The sequence below is a fragment of the Takifugu rubripes genome, chromosome 11 (genome assembly GCF_901000725.2).
Source record: "Takifugu rubripes chromosome 11, fTakRub1.2, whole genome shotgun sequence".
Classification (NCBI taxonomy): Eukaryota; Metazoa; Chordata; class Actinopteri; order Tetraodontiformes; family Tetraodontidae; genus Takifugu; species Takifugu rubripes.
Genome location: NC_042295.1, coordinates 11,303,494 through 11,329,938, shown reverse-complemented (window position 1 = coordinate 11,329,938; position 26,445 = coordinate 11,303,494). Strand labels below are relative to the sequence as shown.

At 45.2% G+C, this 26,445-nt stretch overlaps 3 protein-coding genes across 3 annotated transcripts in view; 1 reads left to right on the top strand and 2 right to left on the bottom strand.

Moving 5' to 3' along the window:
- Nucleotides 1-14,923, bottom strand: part of nxn (nucleoredoxin) — a 35,142-nt gene extending 20,219 nt beyond the window's left edge. The window contains exon 1 of the mRNA XM_003968531.3: nt 14,424-14,923. Within this exon, the coding sequence (XP_003968580.2) occupies nt 14,424-14,732 (309 nt within the window). The 5' untranslated portion in view covers nt 14,733-14,923. The remainder of the gene's footprint in view (nt 1-14,423) is intronic.
- A 400-nt stretch (nt 14,924-15,323) lies between these two features.
- On the bottom strand, nt 15,324-16,865 carry txndc17 (thioredoxin domain containing 17). The gene is made up of 4 exons (XM_003968530.3): nt 16,594-16,865; nt 16,309-16,390; nt 15,803-15,878; nt 15,324-15,708 (listed from the first exon to the last, which is right to left on the bottom strand). Exons 1-4 carry the CDS (start codon nt 16,736-16,738, stop codon nt 15,640-15,642), a joined length of 372 nt encoding a protein of 123 aa, XP_003968579.2. The 5' UTR covers nt 16,739-16,865; the 3' UTR covers nt 15,324-15,639.
- Nucleotides 16,866-17,050: 185 nt separating this feature from the next.
- On the top strand, nt 17,051-26,445 carry kiaa0753 (KIAA0753 ortholog). Its single transcript, XM_011608541.2, has 17 exons — nt 17,051-17,309; nt 17,493-17,903; nt 18,015-18,282; nt 18,373-18,482; nt 18,559-18,621; nt 18,695-18,910; nt 18,998-19,169; nt 19,591-19,778; nt 19,935-20,056; nt 20,419-20,574; nt 20,976-21,065; nt 21,380-21,527; nt 21,600-21,743; nt 21,960-22,041; nt 22,196-22,316; nt 25,024-25,257; nt 26,148-26,445. The coding sequence occupies exons 1-17, from the start codon at nt 17,295-17,297 to the stop codon at nt 26,287-26,289; spliced, it is 2,682 nt and encodes an 893-aa protein (XP_011606843.2). The 5' UTR covers nt 17,051-17,294; the 3' UTR covers nt 26,290-26,445.

Genomic DNA, 26,445 nt, shown 5'->3' with positions numbered 1-26,445 from the left:
ACATTAAAAGCAAAAAAAAAAAAAGGTGGGAGGGGGAGGTTTCCCAGCAACAGGCATGAAAGGTAATCATCAGCTTTCTGCCTTCTTCTCCTTCATTAACGCAAATGCGAGCCGCAGCGGTTAATGCCATTAGCGATCCCGACGGCCTGGATGGAGCTCGGAGACAAAGAGGACACACATTGGGTGAGGTGCTCTCCCTGCGCCTGTGGCTGCCTGGAATGTGCCGCGGGTTAACTGGGTTTATAAATAACTGTCAGACACAAAAGGCACTGCTGTTCTAAGACGCGCCGCCCTCCCAGTTACAGCGTCGGCATCTCGGTGGAGACGTAAGGACGTGGCGATCCTGATCCTGACAGACCCTGCATCATGGGGCTGCTGCCTAGAACAGTCAAAGCGACCTTTAGGTGGAGACAAGGTGGTAGTGTGGTGCTTTGTGGGTGAAGTAAGTGGCGTTTGGTCCCTTTAAAAATCAATCAATACTTGTGTAATCCAGTCAGACAGTGCTGCCAGATGTCTGACCCCTTCAGTGGCACCAAAAACCCAACACTTATGTAAGGCCATTGCATAAAAAGGTACACAAAGTCTCAGACCAACTGCTGATATCAGGTTTAGGGTAATGCTACCACCAACTGTGGCGGTTGGAAGTGAACTCATTTATTTGAGCTAACTTTGGCTCAAAGGCCGGGAGAAACAGCGTGATCTTAGAGTAGATAACAGGCTATATAGAGACTGAAAACCACAGAGAGTGGCTCACGGATCAGTTTGCATTCCTTGGTTCGGACCATTGCTGTATCCTTCAGTTCAGGTCATGAGTGAAACAGGATGAAATAACCCCCCCCCCCATGTTAATGTCATTGTTTACAGAACCGCACATAAAACATCCCGCTCCATCGCCGCTGTGTTGGCGATGACACCTTTTTTTGCTGAAATCACACCATGGACTGGCTTGTTGACAGCCCGGATGTTTTCTGTGTGAACAAAAAAACAAATGTCGACCTCCACAAAAGGAACCACAAAAACCTGCTTTTTCAATTAACTTAACGGCTTAAAGACGCAACGGTCTCAGCTCTAGCAGCCATCACATGATAGTGGCAACATGGTGTTGTGTGTGTGTGTGTATAATGGTTGGAAATGACTCAGGCAGTGTGTTGCTGTGGATGGGGCTTCTGTTTTGACTGCTCCACAACTGATGGGAACAATCGGGATCAGCGTTTCCACACCCACCGCCTTCGCGTCTCCCCTCCCGGTTGCACGGAGGCTGGCATCTGCTGCACCTGGCGCTTAACCAAGACAGAAATCCGTCTGGTTTTCGCTTTCTGCCGCTTTCGTCATCTTTCAAGGCCTCTGTTCCCTTCCTTTTCTCCTCTCCCCTCCCCCTTTTTTGTACTCCGAATGAAGGACAGCAATGGGTTGCATTGAGCGTGGCAGGAGTCAGGGGAGGAGGGGGTGAAAAGGTAACGGGTTACACAATAGACGGTCACGCCGCATTTACACGTGTTTTTATTTTTTGGGGGCATTTGAAATGTAAAAAGGGCCACACTGCTTTCTCTTTATGTACATCCTGGTTTTTGCACAATACAACAAAGCATCCTTTACCTGCTTTTTACACTGAAAGAGAAATTCTGTGGGAGGCGCGATGTTTTCAGGGGAATATTTTGTGGTGGGTGTTTCTATTTCACCCTGTGGGCGCGACGTGACCGACAGTCAACAGTGAAAGTCAATGCGGGCAAATTGAAATCAGATAACGGGAAAATTCTAAAAAAAAAAAACACATAATCCCAGTTTGTTGCCATACATGACGCACCTCCAGGCACCACAAGGAATGATGGCTCATAAATAAAGAGGAATAGGAAAGGCTTTTATCTGCGTTGACTGTTCCACATCCAAATCCTGGTTGAAATGGCCCTAATCTGCAAATAAGGTGGCCTCTCAATGTTCTTGAGGAGCCCACCGTCTGATGCAGCTCGATATAGAGCGGATCTAATTAAATGCTGTTCCACATTGACAGGATTGAGGGAATCTATACCTTTCCGCCCACTTCCTCCTGCCTGTGACTGGCACTCGGTGTAATGCATCCGGGCACGGATCGCAAGCGAAAGCGACCCCTGTGCACGCAGACGACCAGCGGGCATTGTGGCTCCGCAGCTGCATAATGGCCATGAAGCTGTATCACCACAGTGAAACCGCTTTAGAGGATTTATGCAGGGGCTCTCCTCCAGGAGTATCCTGTAATGTCCCTCCCCACGTCAGCTTAATTATAGATTTAGCTTCGCCTCCCTCGTCTTAACCTCATCTATTCTCTTGTTTGTTGTCGCCTGCTTCAGGGCTTCGGATACAGACACGTCTAGCTGGTGTTTTACTCCGCTCGCTGCCAAATACCGACCAGGAAACTGCGGCGTGTCGAACATGTAGCGTACGCGGTGGGCTGCAGAGCACACTGTTTGCACGCGGTTCGTTTTCCAACACAAACCGACCAAATCCGAGTGCTGAGTGCGGGTTCGCTCACAGCTCTAAACGGACAATTAACAGGCAGGACTGAGGGCCAACTCTCGCTGCACCGCGGCGCTCGGTCAGTGACGTCGCCTTGCGTCAGTGCTGCAGAGCTAAACGTTCGCAGTGAAAAATGTGACGGCATCCGAGCTGAGAGCGCGTGATAAACAACAGGCCAAGTGTCCTGGAGGTCCAGTTTGGAGCTCAGCTGCACGACTGCAACCCCCCCATCTCTGTTTATGGAGTCAGTCACGTTTGTTGAGACAACAGAACAACTGGTGCAGCTCGGCACCTGCTGCTTAACGCGACCGACTGCGACGGCTGCCCCAGGAATGAGCTTGCTGAAATAATATTTAGCATTTCTGGCAGATAATCTAGCACGAGTGGACCGCGCAGGCCGCTCTCTGCCGCTGCAATTTGCACGGGTTCTCCGCAGAATTTATGGGCCTGAACCCTTTCCTACCATATCATGTGACTTAATACCATAACAGCCCACTTTAAAACCAGCTTGACTTTGCTGGGGCTCTCTCAGACTGCATGTAGAAAGTAAATGGCCCCCAAGCTGACAGAATAAACCCGAACATTGTATGATTGAGTGCCCAGAAGAGTATATTCATCATTGCGCATGCATGAACATACAGGATTTAACCAGAATAGCTGGAAGCCATCAAAAAAGACACTTATAGGATGCAGTTCTGTAGCTCAATTTATCCATTGTTAAGTTACCTATAGTTTGAAAAGCTCCGATTCCGACGAGCTCCCTGCACCTCTGTCACAAATGGCTGTTTATATTAACGCGGGTTTGTCCCTGAATCAGACAAACAGTTGTACATCTTTACACCCCCCCCACCCAAGAGGAATACAATGTTCACTTGTGCACATCGGTCTGGGTGGTCTGGCCAAGTGAGCTACAAATGGGCCAGACTGAACTGGTTGAGTCCAGATTGGACTTTTGTACAGGACACGTCTTCCCTCTCCAACTTGTCTCCCTCCGGTGAAATAAAGGGGCCTGACAATGCCGCCGTTTCCTCGTTTTTAACTAGCACGCAGGCCTCGGGAATTGTGTCATTGTTTCCAGAAGGGGAGCGAGTCAGCAGTTCTGCACATTGCACAACAAAAACAAACTAAATGAAAAAACACCTCCAGTCTACATGATTTACTCGTGAAGACGAAGCGTTGCAACGCTGCTTTTATACGTTTCCTCCCGTCTCAGAGTAGAGCTCACCCCCTGCTTCAACCCTGCAATACATCCACAGCACTTCTCCCCTCCTTCCTCTTCAGATCTTAATGATTAAGTGAGGTAATTGCCCAAAATAGCTCAGGGTCCATTCAGCCCAGCAGTCTGGTCCCCTTAGCAACAGAGATCTCCAGCCCGGATGATGATTTCCTGTCTCTCTCTATCTCCAGCTGCTGCTGCTGCAGCTGCATCGTTTTTCTGAAGCTACAGTATATTTTACACAATTCCTATATTTCAGAGACTGTAAACTGGAGACAGTGGGGTGTTTGGACAAGAAAATACTGTGATTTATGTTTTAAATATTTAACTCCACGCACAAGGACAAACAATATTCATCAGACAGCGTTTTCACTCGTAAGAATGGACAGAGTGAAACTGGCGTGCTAAAGAGGCGTAAATGCTATTTGTCATTGTCCCGTCCTCAGAGACTGTGGCACAGATGCAATCACACGTTGCCGTGGTTACGGAGCTGTCAAATGAACAGTAGACTTGACACTCAAACCTGAGTCTGAAAAACTTAACAGTTTTAAACCAAAAACATGCAAATTATTATTATTGATTAAAAAAGAGTAACTCTATTAGATTTCCTTAGGGAGTCAAACGGTAACATCTTCTCACAGCTCAACATTCTGAGAAAAAAAAGTACGTGAGGGCGGCAGTTTATTTGATTACCGGTTGCTCAATTGCTGCAGTGTTGTGTACCATTAAGACACATCACGTCAAAAGGTCCCTCTCACTGTAGTGATAATGTTTAAAAGACATGAAGACGTGTGTCTGGCAGAGCAGGAAAAACGGAATAAATCTCTCGTGTGAATCAAAAAGCATATTTCACGTGGATTTTGTGCGATCATTTCCAAATGCCAGTAAAGCATTGGAAACATTCCAAGATCTTTCACCCTTATCTCTCGAAAGCTGCAAACTGGGGCTCCATCAATGATGCCAGAACTCACAAAGAAGTGACCATCGATGGTAATGGCCCATGCTGAACTAAAGCCCTGCAGCAGGAGTGCACGGCAGAGGCGAAACGGGTCCCATCAAGGGAGCTTTGCATGCATCAAGCGGCGCGGCGCACCCTGCTAATAATCACCAGCATATCAGCCTTGGAGCTGCCTCTGCGCTCCGTGGAAGCCCATTATCCCCATGTTTCAGCATGCTCTATTTAGCTGTTTGAAGTGGATTTCTGGGTCGTCGCTGGTTTTCCGGCCCTCCTCAAGCGCCAACTTAACTCACTTAGGCGGAATGACAGTGACGCCTGTCGCAGCCCAGGAGCAGAGAGAATGAATCACTCGGCAGGAGCAGGAATGAAAAGAGCGCCTCTTGTTCCAAGAGGCTAACCACCACAGAAGCTCAGAGTGACTTCATGAGCAGCTCTCTTTTTTTTTTTTTCTCTCTCCTCGGTTCCCACCATGAGAAGGACCAAGAACCGCTGACCAAAGCCTGCAAACGTCTGGCTCCCAGCAGCCAGCCTTTGATCTACAATTACCACGCGTCTGTTGCCATTCTGCTTAGTGAAAAGGATGCCCATTACACGAGGAGGTGAATAATTACACTTCTAATTAGCTAAAAGTGCTTTTTTTAATTATTTTTTTTTTTAAATGCTCGCTAAACAGTGTGGCAACACTACAAAAGAAGCAGACAAGGACGGGAATTTAAAAAAAATCGGAAGCATTAGACGCTGATCTGCACCCAAGCATCAACAGTATTAAGTGATGAAAGCCAAAAGATTGAAGTATCAATGTGGGAAATTATGTCTTCCAAATCAGAAAAAGACCCCAACTTTTCATCCCTTCAAGTCTGGTCAAAACCAATATTCCGTGATGAGCGATATCAAAGCAATATCAAAGCCAATTTTAAACAAGGAAGCGGTCACATCACCTACCGCTGTGAAAATTTTCACACACCTCAACCAACACAAAAGACTATTTGCTAAATATATTCAACATATTTGACACTGTGGATGTTACAGAGGCATAACTGCATCCCTGTTATCTATTACACACCGCTGTTTATAATTATTTCGCATCTTTTTAAAAAAAATTACTTTGGCACTGGTATAACAGACAGTTTACAACCCCTGGGAGTAATTAAGTGTGGAATTACTTGGAAGCCTGAATGAGTGTGAAATCATGTACGCAACACAACTGTGTTGCCTTTATTTTAAAGGCAGCTTTATGAACACATAGGCGAACAAACATGAGCCGTCAGACGTGTTTGAGGATTAGATTTTAAGCAACACCATGAATTTAACGCCAAAAATGCAAGAACTTCACCGACGTGACGCAAATCTCCCGCCCACCCCAACATTAGCGGAACTTCTAAACAGTATTTTTTTGGGTTAGGGAGTGAGTGAAAATGGTATGCACAGCTCCAGGAACAGAAAGTCAATATCTCCCAAACAACCGATTCAATGTGGGGAGAAAATGTAGATCTTCCAGAATAAAGCGTAACGGTGAATGAGGGTAACAGTGAAGTATTCAGTAAGAAGCTTCGCAGCACTTCCAAATGCTTAAATATGCTCGCTGAGCACAGCAGGGGGCGTGGCCAGTTGAGGGGGCTGCTGAGGACAGGTTGAATTTGTGCGTGTTTACGTGTGTGTCTGGTAAACGGGATTACGTGGGGCCAGTGATGAGGGCGTTAGAGCCCGAGAGAGTGTGCAGAAGAGGTGGAACACGTGCAGGAAATGAAACTCGGTCCATTCAGATGAAACACAGGTGACTGAGATCCAGGTCAGCACGTCGGGCGCGCTCGCCACCCATAATCACAAAAATGACTTAATGGTCACGTCTCCATCAGAGCACAAATACAGGAAGATTGCAGGCCGTCCCCAGCACGGGAGCAGCAAAACACACGGCTGGAGCGATGTGCTATTCAAATAAACCGAGTCTTTAGCATAATTTGACCAAAGAGACGGCCTGCTGGACTGGCTCCTTTTTTCAGTTGCTGCCTTTGGCAGGCAGAGATGACAGAGTGCTGCTCATCTGGGGAAAATGGCCGGGCGGGATGACAGTTGAGCGCAGAGGCAAAAACCCACCGTGTCTGTGAATGCAATTATCAAAGTCCTTAAACTGAGATTATGCACGATGAAGATGAGCTGCCATTGAAAAAGGACAAAAAGGGGAAAAGTGGAAATGAAAAAGGCCAATTTTTCTTCTGTCTCCACACAATCCTTTTTTGACCATTTAAGCTTTTTTTTTGGTATTTGTACGTGGTTTTCTCAATTTTCAAAGAAAAAAAAGGGAGCTGGCCATCCTTCACAACATTCTGGATCCATAAACCATGTTGCGTCCCACCCAATACTGACGAATGGCAAAAAAATCTGTTCCCATCGAAACGCCACCGAGTTTAAACCATAACGCATCCGCAATGTAGCGGCCTAGCTTTCTTCTATGTTCTGTTGAGCCCAACACGTTAACATTTGCCGGAGATGCATTCAGGTTTCTTGGAAATGACTCACAGGCAGAAGTACTGACCCGCTTTCCAACATGGTGCAACAGTCCGGTAAATCCTGACTGTTACTCCATCGACACTTCTCTCCCCAGCAAAGACGAAAACAGCTGCACTCGCATGATAGCGCCTGAGCTAGCATGCTGCAGTAATTATTTCAGCGGCCCACAGCTGCTCACACTTCAGCACGGACAAACACATAAAATTAGACCGTGAATGAAGTTTGGTTTCTTTATCTTGCACCAGAACCAGCGGCGCGTTCTGGCACCTCCACAAAAAAAGCCACCCCCCCGTCCTCGTCGCCTGGAACAAATTTCCCCTCATTTAGATAAAGCGTTCGATGCGTTTGCATAATAAGCGGCGGTCTTTGCGCCTCCTGTGAAGCGGACGAGGCAGGAAATCAGAAGTTGCAGCCATAATCACAGCATGTAAGTATCAAAGTCTGAAGAAACATCAAGGCGAACACGGTCATTTCTCAGGGACCGTTCTGAATACGCACAGTTTTGCTACGTGTTTCAACTTCCTTTAAGGCCACAAAAAAAGGTTAAAACATCGTTTGCTGCTGCCAAAACCTTTGGCTGATAGTCAGCTCTGACGAGTGACGTGAAACAGGAATCGCACACGTTTAACATCAGGCTGCAGTGCGAGCGAGGAACAGCAGCCGAGAGGACAAGCAAACCAACGCTGCTCCTCCAGATGACTTCGGTGCCGCTCCTCTCAGGAATGAACGCGGCGGGCTTTCCCTCCTCTGCACCAACCTGGAATGTTTCTAAAAAAGGAGATTAATTGCCTGATACAATTCATGTAAAACGCCGCTTTGATGTCTTGTGATCCTGCTTTGATGCCAATCACCAGAGTAATTACACGCGCCGAACACATCCCCACCCTGTTAAAAAAAAGATCCCCCCCTCCCTCACGGCGATCCTCGCGCTGTTAACCCTCTCAAGCTTCAGCAATTCCAACGCTCGGCATTCCATAAAGCACCTGTGAGGAGTCCCTCAGCCTTGAGAGACTGGCTGGTGCTGGGTTCTGAAACGGGGGTGAGGACGAGGTTCGTCTCGGCTGCTCAGACGACGAGCACCTGGACCAACAAAGCCTTGAGCGGACTCAGAAACACCAGAGGAATTATTACAGGTGTTGGCTTTTCGGCTGGTCCCTAGCTTCTGGACAGCAACATTATAAAACGATGCCTTTATCTCAGAAATCAATAGATCCAATCAGTCGAACCACTAGAACTTGTGCTGCAGACTGAGATTTGACGTTTGAGAGGAGATTTAAAAGCTCCCCAGTGGAAGAACTGGTGCACATCAGACAGCAACTCGTGCAACCTGCACCATAAACTGTGATAAATATATGTGCTGATGCTTTTCTCCTATAAACAGCTTGCTTTATATGGTGATCCTACCCTGACGGTGCAGATGTGGGAATCTCAAAGACGTGTCGCAGCACATCCCTCGTCACTACAATACAGCTATTAATTAGCGCAAGTCGTAGCCTCGACGGCATTGATGTGCTGTTTACATTCTTCTCCAATAACTGACACGACTTGACATGCTTAAAAATAAATGACACTTGGATCCGACTTCATTCCGTTCTGAACATTCACTCATTTTAATTGGCTGCTCGTGCTTTCAGACCTCCTGGGGACAAATTAGCAACACACCGCTCCCAGGAGGAAATCTGACAGGGACGGGGCGTGGCACGTGTCCTCCCGTGGACAGAGTCTGGGCAACACACCTCTGAAGCCTTCTTTGCTTTTCTTTTTTTAAATTTACACTAGGGTAAAAAAAAAAAAAAAAAAAAGCAACAACCCCATTTTACAGCAATTCTTTTCATTTTATCATCGGCATCTTTCTTTTCAGGACGCCTCATATGGCTGAGGCCCTCGCTGCAGACCATAATTACAGATAAAATGAGATGAGGGAAACAGTTACATGACTTGGCAGGAACATTGGCGCTCCTCTTGAGAACCCTTCATCTCATTTCTCTGCCTCACTTCATCAAATTTGCAAGTATCGTTAAAAGCAAGGACGACGGGAAGGGATGGGGGGGGGGTTTGAACTCGATTATTAACCTTGGTCGTCCACCTTCAGAAAAAAGTAAGCATCCTGACCAAGGAGTGCTGCGGTTGCCAGAGTAGAACCGTGTACACAGAGCACACCTGCTGCTTCCAAAACCAGCAGTGCTGTCAAATGAGCAGGCGGTGAGTGACGCGCCGCTGAGCCGAGGACCAGAGGGACCCCCCCCCCCTTATTTATTCTGCCTTTGCCCACTCCCACGCTCGCACCATCTCCTTACTCAGTCTATTGACTCCTACGTCTGCACAAATGGTCCTATTTCAGGATCACGCAGGTTGGCACTCTGCATGTGGAACTGAAAAGTGGGAGGCAAATTTATTCTTGGCTTCAGATGAAGAAAAAGTCCTAAATTGCTCTTGAATCATGAAAATTGGCGACTTGGCGAATCAATATTAACCAATATTGACGTATCCAGCTGTCTCTGCACGATGGTTACGAGTGGTATCATCGACTGTTTTTATGAAAAATAGCTTTATTGCAGTTTAAAAACGTGAACTGTACAACAGATCAGAAATCAAATCTGGTCTTGGGCCCATTCTTTTTTGGGTTTTCCAACCCTGCTTTGGCTCCAGTTGATTGCGTCGTCTATCAAAAGCACCAAAGAAAGCTAAAAAGAGAAGTAAACGCATCCGTAATCTCTCTTCGAGGAAGCCGGCATCTATAATTGTTTGTGTACTTGTGTCCGAGTGTCGCCCTGGTTTCTTAGAAAGGATGAGACCTCCGCTGGTCCGTACAACAGGCTTAAGCTGATAAACCCTTTAATTCAACATGGCTGTGTGATCGGCACCCCTTGCAAACAGATTCAGCTAAAAAAAGTAATCAAAGCAACGATTAGCCCCCATTGCAGAGGGAAAAGCTTAGCCGCCACGCAAGCTCAGCAGGGGGCCGAATGTCTCAACCGGAGATCGTGTCTTTTCCCACCAGCACATTCCTTGGAACAACTACAGGAGGCGTTGAGCTGTTTATTTACCCGAACAAAGGAGACGGCTGATTTAAGCCTTGGAGGGTCTCTCCCCCCCTTAGCACCCGTCATGAAATCACATAACCAAGCCCTTGCGAGTTTTTCCTGTAACTATTCCACCGTTTGAGGTCGGAAAACTCCAGAGGTACTCCTCTCCGCTTCCACAGCTGAACATCAGGATTCGCTCCGGTCCGCAGCGTTCTTTCAAAACCCAACAATAAAAAGTGGGATATGCGACAGGCTCCGGCCTTTATCCTTTCACAGATTTCCTGTTTCCTGAAAACAAGTCTGCGTTTGAGGCTAATCGCTGCTTAATATCAGAAGGGAAACGAGTGGATCAAACACTGGAATGGAACATGCCCCCCCCGCAGAGGTTGTGTTGACTTTGTTTTTAGCAAACGGTTCCTTCTCGTCAGCACAAACCGGTTTCTTGGCAATGCCGTGGCTACATTTTATTACCCAGCGACGATCTCGAGGCTTCCCCACGAATGCCGTGGAGTCATGTGACCTCAGCGTGCCCGAACACGCGCGGGTACCATCTGGAGAATATCAGCACATCCACTTGTCCGCAGAATTATGCTGTGCAGCGTGTGAAACGACGGTCTGGAAGCAGGTGGAAATGTATCAAATCCGCACGTCACGAGATCTGACTCAACCAGAATTAAAATTCTTCTCCCCGAGCGTGATGGTTTTTCCTTTCAGAGCGGCCGCCTGTGTAGGCACCAGATCTCATTGGTTATGTGATCAACGCGGGACCAATCCCGCTAGCCATTTTCCACGCTGTGCTAAGCTAAAAGTCCACTGTATTGTTTCACATTCTGCCCACATGAAATAAAGATTAGAATAAAAGCATCAATATCACGCTAATGCATCTTTTTATAAAGATGTGGGCCAGAACAGATGCTCATAAAGGTCACAGGAGCGGGGGGGGGCGCGTGCATTCTTTATGCTCTAAAAACACACCATCGCAGCTAAGTGCAGCCATTTTTGGAATTCGAATACACGATTCCAATGTAAGCTTTTATGTTACAAAATAAGGAAGTATTTACACCGGGGGGGGGGGGGGGGCAATATTTAAGCTGAATCAACATCAGCGAGATCATTTTTCCTCAATGCACCTGCAGCAGGCAAGGCATAATTCTGTGGACGAGCCGTCTCTTTTGTCCAGAGGGATTCTTTTCAGACACATGCAGGAGCTGTGGCAGCTCTTACACTTGGATGAAGTGTGTGTTTGTGTGTGTGTGTATGGGGGGGAGTGCAGTTGCATGGAATTTGAAGGGTTATCATGTGGGGTAAACTTGATGGCAGAAATTTTCATACTATGAATAAATTTCCATCATAAATTGACAGTGGTGCTCACTGACGGAGCAGATAACCAGGAGAAGATAGGTTTCATCGCCTTCCAGAGATAAGAGGAGAACCTGCAGAGCGCCGAGGTTCAAAGCCGGCGCCCGTCCTCCCGTCCTTTTCGTTTAACTCGGGCAACACGATCAGCAGTGGTGATGATGGCGGAACACAAAAGGGAAGAAACATTCAATCTAGGAGAGATAACAAAAAGGGGGAAGAAAGACGGCTCTGGATGACGGGATGCCCCCGGGGCAACTCTGCTGTTATTATGTTGGAAGAGGACGGCTGAGCTGTGGCGTGGGGCAATTAGAGACCTGAGGATGGAGTGGGGGGAGGGTCCGGGAGCAAGAACCCGCCGAAGAAAGGAGAATCGAGCCTTCTGGATCTGACAGCAGCATGAGAGGGGGCGATTTATGACCTGCAGTAACAACTCTGGGCTTCTTTCCATGGAAAGGAACCGATATTGTGTGATTTCTGCGTGTTTCGAATGATTTAGCTGCTAAGTTAAGCAAGAGAGAGAAAGAGTCACCGCAGCCTGTGCCAGAGACATTAGCCGCGTCTGTTGTCTTCAATTTCACTCTGACCGGCTGAAACCGAGAACAAGGCAAAGGTGCAGAGCGCAGGGAGACGGTCCCGGTTCAGCGCTTCCTGTTTCTGCTGCAGCTGGAACAGGAAATGGGTTTTTAGGGGGCGCCCGGCGAACGTTTCCCCAACCCTCACGTGTCTAATCTCAACCTCTGGACCTTCCTGAAGAGATCCAAACTACACCATCAGGTCAACAACATGCACTATCCTGAACGTACACACACACACACACACACACACACACACACACACACACACACACACACACACACACACACACACACACACACACACACACACACACACACACACACACACACACACACACACACACACACGTTTTCTGGGGCTGTGGGAGAAATGTGGTTTCGTGCAGTGCCAGAAGGGCCAGACAGCCGTCCAGCCCCACACATCAAGCACACATCCTCTCACTCGCGGAGAACGTGCCCGTCAAGGTTCGACAAACACCTGTGCGTGTTGTCACCGCGGAACCTGATCGGTCGTGAGCGGGAAGTATCGAATGAGAAATGAGCTTATCAATGGGAAAAATGTCGTTCAAAATCCCAAAATGCGCCTTTTATTGTGTCGTTTCTGAGACGAGCGGTTCTTAAAGCCGGGCCTCGTTTCAGGGGAGCGCAAGGCTCTCCTGTCTTTCTGTCTTTAATCAGGAATATTATCTCCACTTCATGGAATAACAGACATTTCCTGCCACGGAAAAAGCCCACGGTCAGGCACAAAAGCCTCCGATGAGAGGTAGGCCGAGCCTGTGCGATGAAAAGGAGGGTGGAAGAGGGGAGGCGCAGTCCAGGCTTCTCCCCGCTGCTGCTGCTGGGCGGTGGGGCTTTGAAACATGCGGGGCGAGGAGGAGATGGGCTTGGCCTTCCGCTGCGGAAGAGCCCGAGTCTAGAGGCGAGGGGACCCTTTAGTCTCTGAAGACCCGGAACGTCAACAGAGCCGAGCAGGGGAGGGGGGTCAACATTAAAATGGTGCTGACCCTCATCAGCCACCATAGCCCTCACAAGCCCCCAGAGGTTGAGGAATCAACGGGGGGTCTCGAATCATCTGCCAGAACACGTCATAACACACAATCTGTACAGTATATGGAGGGACGGTTGTAGCCTATGGATGTTGATGACTACAATGTAAAAGAACAGGCAGTAACAATGGCAACTACAGGCCTCTGCGACACACACATGCGCGCGCACACACACACACACACAACGCTGCAACGCTTTTTTCTCCCTATTCTGTCAGCCACAACCAGCACAGCAACAATGGTTCTGGGGTGTTTTCCTGCAGAGAACAACACTGTTGCACTGCGACCCTCAGACAACAGCAGAACCCCCCCCCCTTCCCAGCCCTTCTTCACGCCTGGACCTCATTACGACTGAAATCATCGCCGAGAGAATCCGCCTCAACCAGGCGCAGAAGGGGTCAGGCGGCATGACCTCTCAAAAGGTGGCGAGACAGGAGAGATGCAGCGATTTCAGCGTGTTTACAGACAAAATGCAAACTGGGTGTCCTTGGAGTGTCAATGCGAAGCCCCAAATATTTTAGATAATTGCATTTAAAATGTGTTCTGAGCAAATCAGTTTGTTTCTTTGATACGAGACTTCATACGTGCTTTTACCTATAATTTGACTTTTTTCCTATTTTTATTTGAAAAGAAATTAAATATTTACCTTGGCCTATATATAAAACAAACCACAAAATGCAATTTTTTTAAAAAAAAATCTATTTTTGGCAAATTATGGTGTATTAATTTCTGAAAAAGAGCCCGAGAAAGTGTTAGAGGACAAAGCTGGAAGCTCTAAATTCTTGAGCTCTGATGTCAACACTGATAGTCAAATTAAATAAGATCATTCTTCAGATTGAGTACATCAATAATAAACTGTCACCTGAACAATGGAACTTGCATAAATAAACGTTTATTATTCTACTGAATTACCTAAGCAGCCACATTTAGGTCCCTTCATCAAGATTTCTCCTAAATCTAAAGCTTTAATTTTAATCGTAATCTAGTGGTGGATAATTCCATTGATTTTAATCTATTCTGACTGATGTGTTCTGCACAACTTCATAATGGTCATTCAGTCCGTTTGTATAAAGCTGATTTTGGACTTGAGTAGCTGTGATTGTAGAGCTGGAAGGGAAACCACACTCACCACCCGGTATGAAACTATTTCCACCTGTGCGGTGACAGAGGCCCCCGGGAGGCGCAAAGACCGCTTTAAAGGGCCAAAAGAGAGAATAAGTACTAATCCAGGAGAAGCAGACTCACCTTTTTATGTCTGTCTTTGAAAGGTAAGGCAGGCCACGGCATCTCCTGCAAAAAGTCCTGCCAGTGTTTCTGGTCCTGGTCAGACGAGATGAAGACGATTTCCAATTTGTCCTTATGTTCCGACGCCTTTTTGAACCTGCTGTAGAACTCGCACAGGCTGCCGTTGAACTGTTTGCACGGCGCGTTCAGGCTGCAGCCGAAGAAGAGCCCGACCAGGGAGAGCTTGGCGCCCAGCGCCTGCACGTCCACCTCGGCTTTCTCGCCGTTGACGAGCCGCTCCCCGAGAAGACTCACCAGAAACTCCGACATCGCGAACGCGCAGCCCCCGAACACACAACGTTACCGTCAGCCGAGGCTGCTGAAATGCATGCACCCGCTGTCTTCAGGCGGCACCCTGCACCGATTTCACCTCCAATTTGAGGATTTTGTTCGCGCTGGCGGCCCCTGCGAAGCGTCTCACCGCTGCTCGTCCTCCGGTGTGAGCTCTGTGCAGGAATGTTCTCCGCTTAATCACTCCAGCTACAGCACTCCCCCCCTCCACCACCACCACCCACCCACTACACCAAGAACATGACATTTGAGAATGAATATTATAAATAGCTAGGCCTCAAAGGATTTTTAATATGGCCTACGTGGCATAGATAAATTAAATGTAAGGTTTGTTCACAGTATACAATAAAACCACATGTTAAAATAGTGAATTTGTTTAGGCTTATATCTTGTTTGGCTTTTTATTCTTACCACCTGCTTCAAATGTCTTGGTTTATTAAGATTTGATGAGAAAATGTGAAGAAAATGTGCAATTCAAACGCACAGACGCGCCTTCACATTGCCCCGCGGATGTGCTGACATCTTGTGGCCACAGTGAGGAAGTGCATCGGGTTATGACAAAAAGAAACATTTTAGTTTGAGTGTTTTAATATTTTCCGTGAGACTACAAACTTAAAAATATTGTTACAAGCGACAAATTATTAGAAAAAAGAATGGCTTTAACTGCAAGACATGAGGAATCACACAAACCTGACAAAAATCATTTTTACAGCAGGTTTATTCAAGCTTTTAATATGATTTTATGAACGATTAGTGCTTAAAAAGTCAAAACTCCACATTTAAATTTTTATTCACAGGATGCAGTACATTATAAAACAATTTTGACATTTATTCTTCAGGTGAAGAAACTTTGAAAGTCTGAATGATGTAAAGAGTGCAGGATCCCTCAGTCCTCCGTGAACATCATCCTCACTAGTTCTGCTTTGAAGCACTTCTCTTCCACCAGCTGCTGAGGCTAAAACAGGTTTAATAAGCACAATTGCACGACAAACTTAGTAAATGACGTCCATCAGGTCAAAAGACAGAAAAGCACACAAAAAAGCTCTTACTGTGCCGCATTTGAGCAGAGTGGGAACTCCAGTCAATTTCCAAATTTTCTTGAAGTCATTATTTTGATCCTTCCAGCTGAAGTGTGGGGAAAAATATGAAAAAAAATTAGTCTGGGGAATGGAGAAGATAGATTTCAGCCTAAAATTTATGATGCAGATTTTCAAAATATCTCTTCAAATATCAACAATTATTTGGATTCTGAATTTATATGTTGTTTTTGCAACTTTGACTGAGGTCAGCAAAAATTACTGAAATAAATTCTTTTCATTTTGCATTTATTTCTATCTGTTTTACAATTGGTTTTTTTTCTATATTAATAATTGTTTAGAGCTTAATCTAAATTGATACCAACCTATATTTAATTCTTAAATTATTAACTCAAACAACAAACATAGTAATTGTAATATATAACGACATCACCCTAACTTTAAAAAACGGAAATCAGTGCACATGATTTGAGTAAATCACACTTTTGTTATGCAGGAATATAAATGAAAACACTGACTAAGTTCTTCCTCCAACTTGACAGTAAATGAAGACAGAGCCTTCAGGAAGATGCTTCAGTTCTCCTCTTACCACGGGCTCAGCTGGAAGGGAACCAAAACAGAGTGAAACAATTTAATATGAAAACAAACATGCATTAATTCTGACTGAATAAGACGTCTACGTGTAACCACAACTATGACGATCATGGTTTTGCAACACAAAATCGCAACACCAAATATTTCGATAAAAACCACAAAAAGACATTCATATGGACATACTCATATGGTGAATTAGATTAAGTCACCTTTCACACAGTCTGGACACCAGCTGTTCCCATGATCGTCTTTATCGCCAGAGAAATATGCAAAAATATTCTTTCCATCTCTTTCTGTCACGGCTTTGCAGAATTCTTCATAGCCACGAACGTTAACTTCTTCGTAATGGGACATTTTTCAAATGCTGTCTTAATAAACAAATGCAGAATTCAAGTCCAAGTGTGAAAAACTCACTGCATCAGCAAACTTACTCCTTCGACACGGCGTAGAACGACTCAAATATACCTACCCTACTTCCGGTATGTGCAAAGGCTCTTAAAGTGGCAGCGCAATTTACAATTTTCACCCTTCCGTTAATCATACAAACACACGTTTACGTGGTTTAGTAACATTATTTCGAATTTATACTAAATCAATATTTTAGTAGCACCATAAACTTTTTGCGATTTAACATAATTCGGTTGTTGGGATGTTTGACCTCTTGGAGGATCCGTACTTGGTTCAACCCACTTCCGGATAGCGGCGGTTTGTTGTCACGGCGGCGTTTCGAAAAGTTTTGAAAGAAATTCGCTTTATTATCAAGATTAAGTCTTCTTCCATTTGAAAGCGTATGCAACATGTTCTAAAATAGAAAAAAAACTTTTTAATTTGATTTAAAATGTATAAAATGGTTCCGTGTTTGCTTCTTTTGAATTATTTACGTGCAATCGCATGATGTTTACCAGCCCAAATGTCACAAACTAAGGTAAATAATACTCCTGTTGAAGTTGGCGCATTTTGTGTTTTTTAAGATTACCACCACTACACATATTTGATGTTTAATCCATAGCGGTCAAATTAGATGAATCACTAAGTGTTGAGAAAGGGTGAAGATCGCAGAAATGTCTTTCGCCTCATAATGGAATATTTTGTATATTATGCTCCACAGCTATTGTTTAATGAAGCCATCCCTGCACACCCCAGAAACCGTGCCATCCGAGTACCTTTACCAGGCCCCATCGTGATAGAGAATGTGGGTGAGGAAAAGCCCACGAGTTCTGACAGCTACTGGGCCGGGCTTCAGAGGCTTGTCCAACTGAGGGACCTGCAGCTTCAGCCAAGGGTCACCCATCCTGTGTTGATCGAGCGGCTGCTTCCAACACCAAATGAAGAGGAGACCGTGGAGAATCTCCGAAGCGCCGTCCACTTCTCCTTTCTGTCTGAGGAGAGATTAAATGCTGCTGTTAAACTGGCTAAACGAGACCTGAGACGATGGCACCGGGAGTCGCTGACCAAATCTCCCGCCAAAGCCTCACAGGAAGTCGACCTACTAGAAACAACTGGGGTAGAGGAGCATCAGGTAACTTTTCTGCTGATATAGAGCATCATAATCTATTGTTAAATCATTGGTAAATGTTGCTCATCACTTTAACTGTCAGTGGCTCAGTTTTTTCTTTTGTTGCTATTATAGGAACAGGCAAACTCTCCAACTACAACAGAATTAATGGTTTCTAGAGCAAAAAGCAAGCCAAGACAACTAGGAGCCAAATTGTCTGTGCAAACACCACAGAAGAACTCAGTTTCTTCGATGTTTCAGTTTGACCATTCACCCCCAACCAGAGACCCTGGGTCAACACAGTTAGAGGTAGATAAAACAGGCTCCTTAAGCCAGGAGGTTCAAAAGCTGCTCAATGAGCTGGATGGTTTTATCCAGAAAGTGGAAGACCTTACCAACAGAGGTAAGTCATAATAACTGTTTTATGGGACCTCTGTCTTCCTCATGCAATGAACACAGGTTCTCAGAAAATCTATTATTGCTATTTAAACAGTCTTAATCCCAGAGGAACCACTGGAGCCTGAAGAGCAACAAAAACTGGAAACTCGCAGACAGAAGCAGGTGGCTCACTCAGCACGCATCGTCTACGTGCTCCAGCAAAAGGTATTTGTATGGCAAAATCATTTGAATTGATCCTGTGTCAGTGACATTATATCAATGTGTATTTATTTTTTCCAAGGTGAATGAGGTACAGGCAGATGTCAGAAAATTCCAATATCAGAAAGTATGGGAGAATAAAAAGGTACAGTCTTCTCTGAACTCTTAGATATATATAGTTGTGGTGAAATTATTGAATGCTGTGTCTATTCTCTCAGCCTATTATAATAAACAGGCTTGCAGCCCTCCACCGTGGGACACTCAGAGCCTTGCGGGTTATTATCCATCAGCTTTCAGATCATGGAAAAGTGCCTTCATATCACAGAGAGCTGGTCCATCTGATTCAGCAGCTCTCTATCTGCTCAGCTCAGGTCAAAGAAGAAGGCAGTTCAGCTCTGTCTGAATCAGCCCTCCAGGTCATACAAAAGCTTGAGGTGGGGGTGCAATTAACGATATTTCATTTAATTGACAATGTGCAGCTTATTTGGTTTTCTCATTTCCTTTGCTGTCATTCCTTGCAGGTTTTGAATTCTGCCCTTGGTAAACAAGTGTTTAAAATCAAAAGGCTGCAGGTTCGAACATGTCCGCCACACAGGAAGTCTCCACGACGCAGCTCCCCGCCCATGAGTGCACCCAGGAGTCTCAGCAAGTCACCTGTTCGAGAGGCTCGTAAACACGCGTCTTCCAGAAGAGGTGATCACGCTGTTGGTTTCTGCTCATGTAACAGATTACATACTGAAATGTTGCAGGATTAAATCAACACTTCAAAACTGCATAAAACTGCTCCTTCAGATCTAGAGTTTTTCTTATTTATTGGCCTCCCATTGTATTTAAATCATGATAAAATGAAGAAAGAACAGCAGGTAAATAAAGAACTCTGTCCCCTGCTGCTTAATCTTCTGAGCATGTATTACCTGCTGGCTCCTATTATACTTAAGGGGCATCTTGAGACAGAGGCCCCTTGGAGTGAGTTCTAAATGCATCTAAATCTCCATGGAAACAAAACGAGGCTACCAAGTTGTAAAGGTGCTGATCGAGAGCCCTCGCCAATGTAATGACGGATGATGTAATGACCTGACCTTTCTATTGGATTTCTATATTTATATCTCAACAGATAAACAGGTGACCTTACAGAAGCCTAAAACTAGTTCTCAGAAGCACTCCAACAGAGGCAAGGTCCTCCAGGCTGGTGTAGAGTGGCTTGTCCACCAGAGGGAGCTGCAGAGAGAAGCTCGCTCAGACAATCGGCAAAGAAAAGTGACGTTACAGCCTCTGGCTGTCAAACATGACATAAATATGAAGGTAAATATGGACAAAGAATGAATGATGCCTTATATTATACATGTGTTTTGCTACAAGCAATGTGCTTTATTATTAAAATCAAACTGATACGCTCTCAGCTTGTGTAGAGAAGGAACCCCCATTGTTCACTGAAGACATTTACAACTTTTTAAACAGAAACAGCCGGCAGGTTTTCAGCAGGCTACAGTCTCGTCTCAGCTCAGGGTGAACCACCCCCCGCAAAAAGAGCGTTCTGTCCCATGGAAGCCCATATCCCCTCATTCTCCTCCTCTGCAAAGGTAAGAGTTTTATTTCTGCACATCTTTTTCTGCTGACATCAGATTCTCTGGAACCTCATTTGCACTTTGAACATTGTGTAATCCAGGTTTGAACTGTAGTATGAGTAGAACTTAAGCCTCAAGATAACCTTAGATATGATGCAAATCAGTCAAAAATATGTAGCAAGTAGGCCTTTACTCTAAATAATGTAAATACTGTAAACTAGAATCTTGTCTCTTCTTTGTGTGATCATGAACTCTTCACCTTTCTTGATAATTAATTTCCGAATTTTCCCATGATGCATTTCCCCCACCATCCCTAATGACTTGCCTCAAGGGTTGAAGTGTCAAAGTATTTTAATCATTCCGCTTCATGTGTGCAGATCGCCTCCAAGGAGGCTACCAGAGCCGCGGTGTCTTTTCTCCCCCACAAAGCTTTCAACCAGCCAGCCAAAGCAGGCGGAAGCTGCAGGATCAGAGACCGAGCAGCTGTCGTTAAGCACAGAAACGAGGCAACAGGCTCACAGAGAAGCATTGAGGTGGTGCTCATACATATTTTAATATCACACAGGTTCATTTTTTTTTGTTCATCTTAGAAATATCAGGAATGAGACCAGAGCATTGACATGAAATACAAATGTATCTACCAAGTATGTTCCAGCCTTACACGGACAATCTTTTTACACGTAATTGAAAGTTAATTCTTTCCCATAAATGAATCCCGGGAGCTGCTTGATTGAAGCCGTTTCTGTTTATCAGAATAGCTTGTCCATTTTCACGCGGATTGAGCGACTCTGATTAATCAATTCAGGATTCTTGCCTTTGTGTGCTGCATTTAATCAAGGTCTCACAGCTGGATTTTACAGATGAGGCTCCTGCAGTATGCATGGGAAGTTGTTAACTGATCTTCAGTTTTGCTTTGGGGTTTGATGACTCACAGGGAAGCCTGGTTGGGAAAGATGACGATGCAGAGACTGGATCAGCTCAACCAGCTGAATAACGAAGTCACTGAATGTGTTCAGAAATTAAGGTGGAGTATAAATAAAGTGGAATTAGAGAGAAGGCAGATTTAAAGCTATATGTTTATGAAGCAAAGAAAATGTTATTTATATACTTTAAACTGGAGCTTTTAGGTATGTTAGACACTGAAATCTATGTTGTCTTTTTTTCTCTCTTCCAATTTGTCAAAAATGTTTTGTTTTTCAGTCATCTCAATTAGTTTTTCGATGTAATGTACTATACAATATATTTCGCACCACAGCTTTCTTTGTTTCGGGTTGTAATGCTAGTTGGGAAGTAAGAAGCTCCTGCGGCAGCTTCCATAACGTGCATTTTGGTTGACAGGTCTGAAGTTCTTTCACCAACGCAGTGGGCAGAGAGAGCTGAGCAGCAGGTGAGAGAGAGGATTCAGCCTCTTCTGGACGACGCACGGGAATCGCTGAGGAATCAACCTGACACGAATGCAAAGACGACTGTTGTCAATAACACAGAGGTGGGGGCAGAAATGGGCTAGAATTCTATATTATGAGTCTTGTATATTTGGTACATATGTACTTCTCTGTAGAGGGCAGAGCCTGTTGAGCAGCTGAGCCATGCCCTGCCAGGGGACCTCGTGAAGAACACGTGGAGTTTTGATCCAGACACACAGTTGGACTGTCTGCAGGACCCCACCCTGGAGAACATGCTGCTCCGTATTGAGGAGATGCAGGTGAGAGCTACTTTGCAGAATCCTGACCCTGACAACACGGTCAGCCCGGAAAAGGCCGGAAAAGGTCACCTGTGATCGAGCTGGTATTTACAGCCAGCTTCACTCCTGTGTTGTTTAGTGATAAAGGCGGCTGCCCCTCGTGACCTCATTTGAAGTAGTTGACTACAGGCAGGTGGGAGAAATGGTCCTGAGATTTGCTTCTGTGTGTCTGGGCAGAGAGAACAGGATGAAGTGAGGAGACGCTGTGCTTCTATAATGTATTCGGACCCTCTTTTCTGGGACGCACCAGGAGGAACAGGTAAAACATAAAGGGTGTGTTCAGAGAAATCACTTCCCAATGTGTCCTGTAGGTGGAGAGAGAGTGCTACAGTCAAGAGAGCATTCCATCCTGACTAACTCTCTCCCATCATTCTGCTTCACCTTCCTCTTCATCCTTTCTTTGTTAACCCCAGGAGCACAGAGCCGTACTCCAGCTTCCAACACAGTCTCGCCTAAGCCAATAAGACTCACCATGCCAGTGCTGCAGCAGACCCCCGCTGCCAATATTATCCTGGAGAAGCCTGTAGATACTGGGTGAGCATGTTTTGAATTTACTGTACACTCAACCTGTGAAATTCTACTTGAGATCACACGTTCTCTACCAGCGCAACCAATTGAGTTTTTCATAACAATCTGAACTATCTCACGTTTGATGAGTTATCATCGCACCCAGACTGTAGCATCGCTCACATGAGAATAGAGAAGAGAGGGCCCTGTTTCAATTGGAGAACTATCTGGATACATTTCCAGAATTCAGCTCTATTCATCGACGAAACCCTTTATTACATATTTATGTTCAAGAGATCAGCACATCTGCTGTGCAACTGCACAATCCAAAATATCTTATCTTAATTTTATTCACAATTCTGTGAATTTCTGCATTTTTATCACTCCTAAATTCCGTGGATCCCTCTAGCGCCCCCTGGTGTCCCCCTCCACTAGGCCACGACCCTCACTTTGAAACCCACTGCCTTAAACTGATATTGTGTTTTCCATAACAAAATACACAAAGGAAAAATTTCTCCCTGGGGAAATACTACCGACAATGTCTAATGAAGAGAAAACAATTTACCACAAAAAATAAAACTGACTGCCTGCTGCATTTACCAAATTGATGCTAACCAACATGCTTGTTGCTGTCTGCACACTGAAGCATTTGTCAACACGTATCCCTCATGTAGGACAGATCAGAACGTGTCAGTTCCACCAGAAGTAATGAGATCTGAATTTCACAGTTCAGATAATTGAGAAATGAAAGCTGACAGTTATTCTCCATCTGCATCCTGAGGAAATGAGCCGCATTATTGTCCAAGACGAGAGTCTGGATCAAATGTCTAATGACACTGTTGATGCAAAGCGATAATTAGTCAAGTTTATCAGCGCTCATGCTAATATTTGGGCAGCTGCTAACAGTTAAGGTGATATATATGTATTCCTAGTTGCCGTGTGTCTGACTATTTCTCCACCAAAAAAGGTACAACCATTTTCTGCTTTGGTTCTTGGTAAAACGAACCATTACACAGACACAATTAAGATTAAACCGTGTCATTTTAAAATGTGGTAATTGGGGGAATTTTTTTCAATTGTTTAAGTTTCACTATTTTTAAAAGGGAACCCTGTCGGATCAGAGAGAAAAATCCTCCCCAATTGCATCTTTTTTCTGTAAAAGAGCTAAAACTCCTTTGGTGCGTACTGTAGCAGATGGAGAGATTTCAGTGCGCGGGGGTGTGTGCGCGGGGGTGTAGTGCAGAGTCTCTTGTCATTGTTCATAACACAGAATTTTCATCTGAGGGGGCTGCAGGAAAACAGAATTATGCATGTGTTCATGCCCCGCATGTGCACACATGGCTGGAGGGTTTTCAGTGACTGATAGAGACAAAGGTGGGCTGGTGTTCATAGCACCTCTGTGGCTTTCTTTAGAGTTTAAAGAGTGGGAATGGGGGGTTGGGGGGCAGTCTTCAAGTGTAAGCGATTTACGAACAGCTTCGTTGTTCATGGAGGATTGTTATAGAAGATTGTGTGGTGGTGGTTGTTTACCTTTTCCATTATTGTTGCGCAAAGGCAATTTCTTACAGTTCCACAAAAGGTTTAATAACGTTTTATCGAACAGTGGGGGGAGCAGAAGATAAGATTTATGTACCCGTGATGCACAGATACCGATTGCCCCGTCTGCTGCTTGACCCCATCTACTTGTCAGACAAATCAATGATGATTAAAGTGAATTCTTTTTTTAAATCCAGCCCATTTTGCCTTGTTTGCTGCGTGGCAGACCGAGTAACTGATGTGCTGCTCAGTATATTTATGCTCCAAACAAGTAAAGAGGTCTCTGTGTGAGTCCCTTCACTGTTTATCCTCTGCTGTGTCATCATACTTTTTAATGCAGTCCTCAAGATATTAAGGGATTAAACCGATGTGATGTCTTAGTGGCGTTACTAATGTGTTTGGGCTGAGCTATTTTGCCTGTTAAATCTGATGTATAGAGGAGAAGAGCGATTCATCCAGGCAAAATAAAGAAACAAACACTCTCCCTCGTGAACAAACAAGGTTTTAATATTCACTGTCCTTTAGGCCACAGGCAGGATAGATTACACCTCTAACACACATCCAGTATTTGCTGTTAGTCTGTGATTTTAGTATTCTCCTTTACAATTACTGTATATAAAGCATCAACCTTGCTGATGATTTTCCCTGGGAATTATTATCAAGGAAAGAATCCTGGCTGCCGCATTTGAATGCAGCACAAAAAAAGCATTAGTGCAGATTTGAAAGGTACCACATCAGTCCTCAGACACACATCGTACTGTATATCACCCCATTTCACACCAGAAATGGGGTCTAGAAACTCACAGAGTGTCTTGGCACTTGGATATTCATGGGTCTCCAGTGGTTTGTAGCCCTCACACTCAAACCAGATTCAAGTCGCGTCGAGGCGGAGCGGCACAGCAGAGAGGCATTTTGCTTTGGTGCTAAATATAGCACAGAGAGCGCCATCTCAGGAACCAGAATGATTTGTCCAAACAGAGAGGATTAAAATGCCAAACCACGGCAAAGCCCAGCTGAGCCCCCGACTCCGTTCACACAGAGGGAAGGTGAGAAAAATCACCTGCTTCCGGACAAGCCTCATAGATTTACGGTTGGCCTCATAGCAGGCACAGGGAGGGTCTCTGGCCAATCTCTGTGCTGCTCTTATCATTCTATATAAACTGGGGAAAAGTCACTGGAACATCCTCTGTTTCCTCAGATACAGTTTGTTGTCGGACAACAGCTTGTCAGAGGAAGCGTCCCAAGATGAACAGCAGCTCAGAAGCAGCCTTGCGTTCCCAGGCCCTGCGGAGGGGAGCAGGACGGCCGTTATCTCCCTGCCAGGCAGCGCGCTGAAAAACATCCGACGGTACAGAGAAAATTACGAGGCCTACTTGCGCACCGCGGCTCACGAGGCTGTCGGCAGCATCAACCCCTGGGCTGTAGCGGACAGGTATATCTGTGTTTTTAAAAGAATATTTATGCTTTGTTTCCCTGTCTGCTTCTTATCCTGGCTGGCTGTGAAGTTCTCACTGTAAAGGGATCACCCAGAGGCCATGGACTGCACCGTGTCCCTGTAGTATTTCCCATTACTTACAAATATAGACGCTATATCGTGCTACAATTTGACAATTTCTGATTTTCAAGCATAATAACTGAAGAAAAATCAGGATAAAACTGCGTGCTGTGAAGTATACCCTCTGATATTCCACTACAGAACACAAACAGACAAAAAAAAGAGCTGTCAAGAAAATGTTATGGCCGAAGGGCCGGGAATTAAATTCCAGGGAACTGTTCAAAGAGTCTTCCAGAAGTGGAGGCAAAGTGGGAGATGGGGACCTGACTGATGGAACTGCCGGCAGAGGAAAGCTGGGTTAATCACATGCAGGGGTTTTCCCTAATGTTTGAAAATGAGGAAATGGGAATCACGGAGCAGTTGGGATGACTGTGCCCTTGTGCAACACAAGTGTCTCCACTCGCGTAGTCAGGACAAAAACACAAGAAAGACTGTGATGGAAATTTCATGCTCCTCTGTCTGCCGGCTGTAGGACGGGCATTGATGTAGCTATATGTTATTTATGTTTTTCATGTGAATCCTGTTTGCTGCCTGGCTGCTGGGAAATGCCGGTTGTGAGACATTGGAGGCGGATGCTCCACCAGCCAAAACCATGCATCATTTAGCTTCTGTTTAAAGAGCCAAGGAGCCTGAGGAGCCTGTTTATGTTCAGTTGATAATAATTAAAGCTCTAAGTACAGGTTTATGCGTCATTAACCAGAATAAAGCCGACACAAACACCCGTCACAAAGCCCTTTTAACGTTTATTTCCCATTGTTGCCCCACAGCCTGGCGGAGGAGTTGCTGTCAGAGGCTCTGGCGGAAGTCGCAGAGGAGTTTGAGAGCATTATGGGAGAATACGCAGAGGCCGTCTTCACCTCTGAGTTCCTGTCGCCGGCCAGATCACCTCCTGCTTCAGTCAGTCAATAGGATTTTAACATTTCAAACTCCCAAAACACAAATGTGTTGACAGCTGACTCTTGATTGTTCAGCGCTATCAGCGCTATAATTTTAATTTTTATAATCTTTGGTTTTATTTTGTGACTAATGATGGTTATTAAATTGTGATTATGAGTCATCTTTTGA

What these genes read in the sequence shown, in the direction of transcription:
- txndc17 (XM_003968530.3), bottom strand. Translation starts at nt 16,738, where the DNA reads ATGTCCCATTACGAAGAAGTTAACGTTCGTGGCTATGAAGAATTCTGC. An exon ending in GTGTCCAGACTGTGTGAAAG is followed by an intron (nt 16,391 to 16,593) that starts GTGACTTAATCT and finishes GTTCCCTTCCAG; the next exon opens with CTGAGCCCGTGGTAAGAGGA. An exon ending in CAAGTTGGAGGAAGAACTTA is followed by an intron (nt 15,879 to 16,308) that starts GTCAGTGTTTTC and finishes CCCACACTTCAG; the next exon opens with CTGGAAGGATCAAAATAATG.
- kiaa0753 (XM_011608541.2), top strand. An exon ending in GCTCACAGAGAAGCATTGAG is followed by an intron (nt 20,575 to 20,975) that starts GTGGTGCTCATA and finishes GATGACTCACAG; the next exon opens with GGAAGCCTGGTTGGGAAAGA. An exon ending in GGACGCACCAGGAGGAACAG is followed by an intron (nt 22,042 to 22,195) that starts GTAAAACATAAA and finishes TGTTAACCCCAG; the next exon opens with GAGCACAGAGCCGTACTCCA.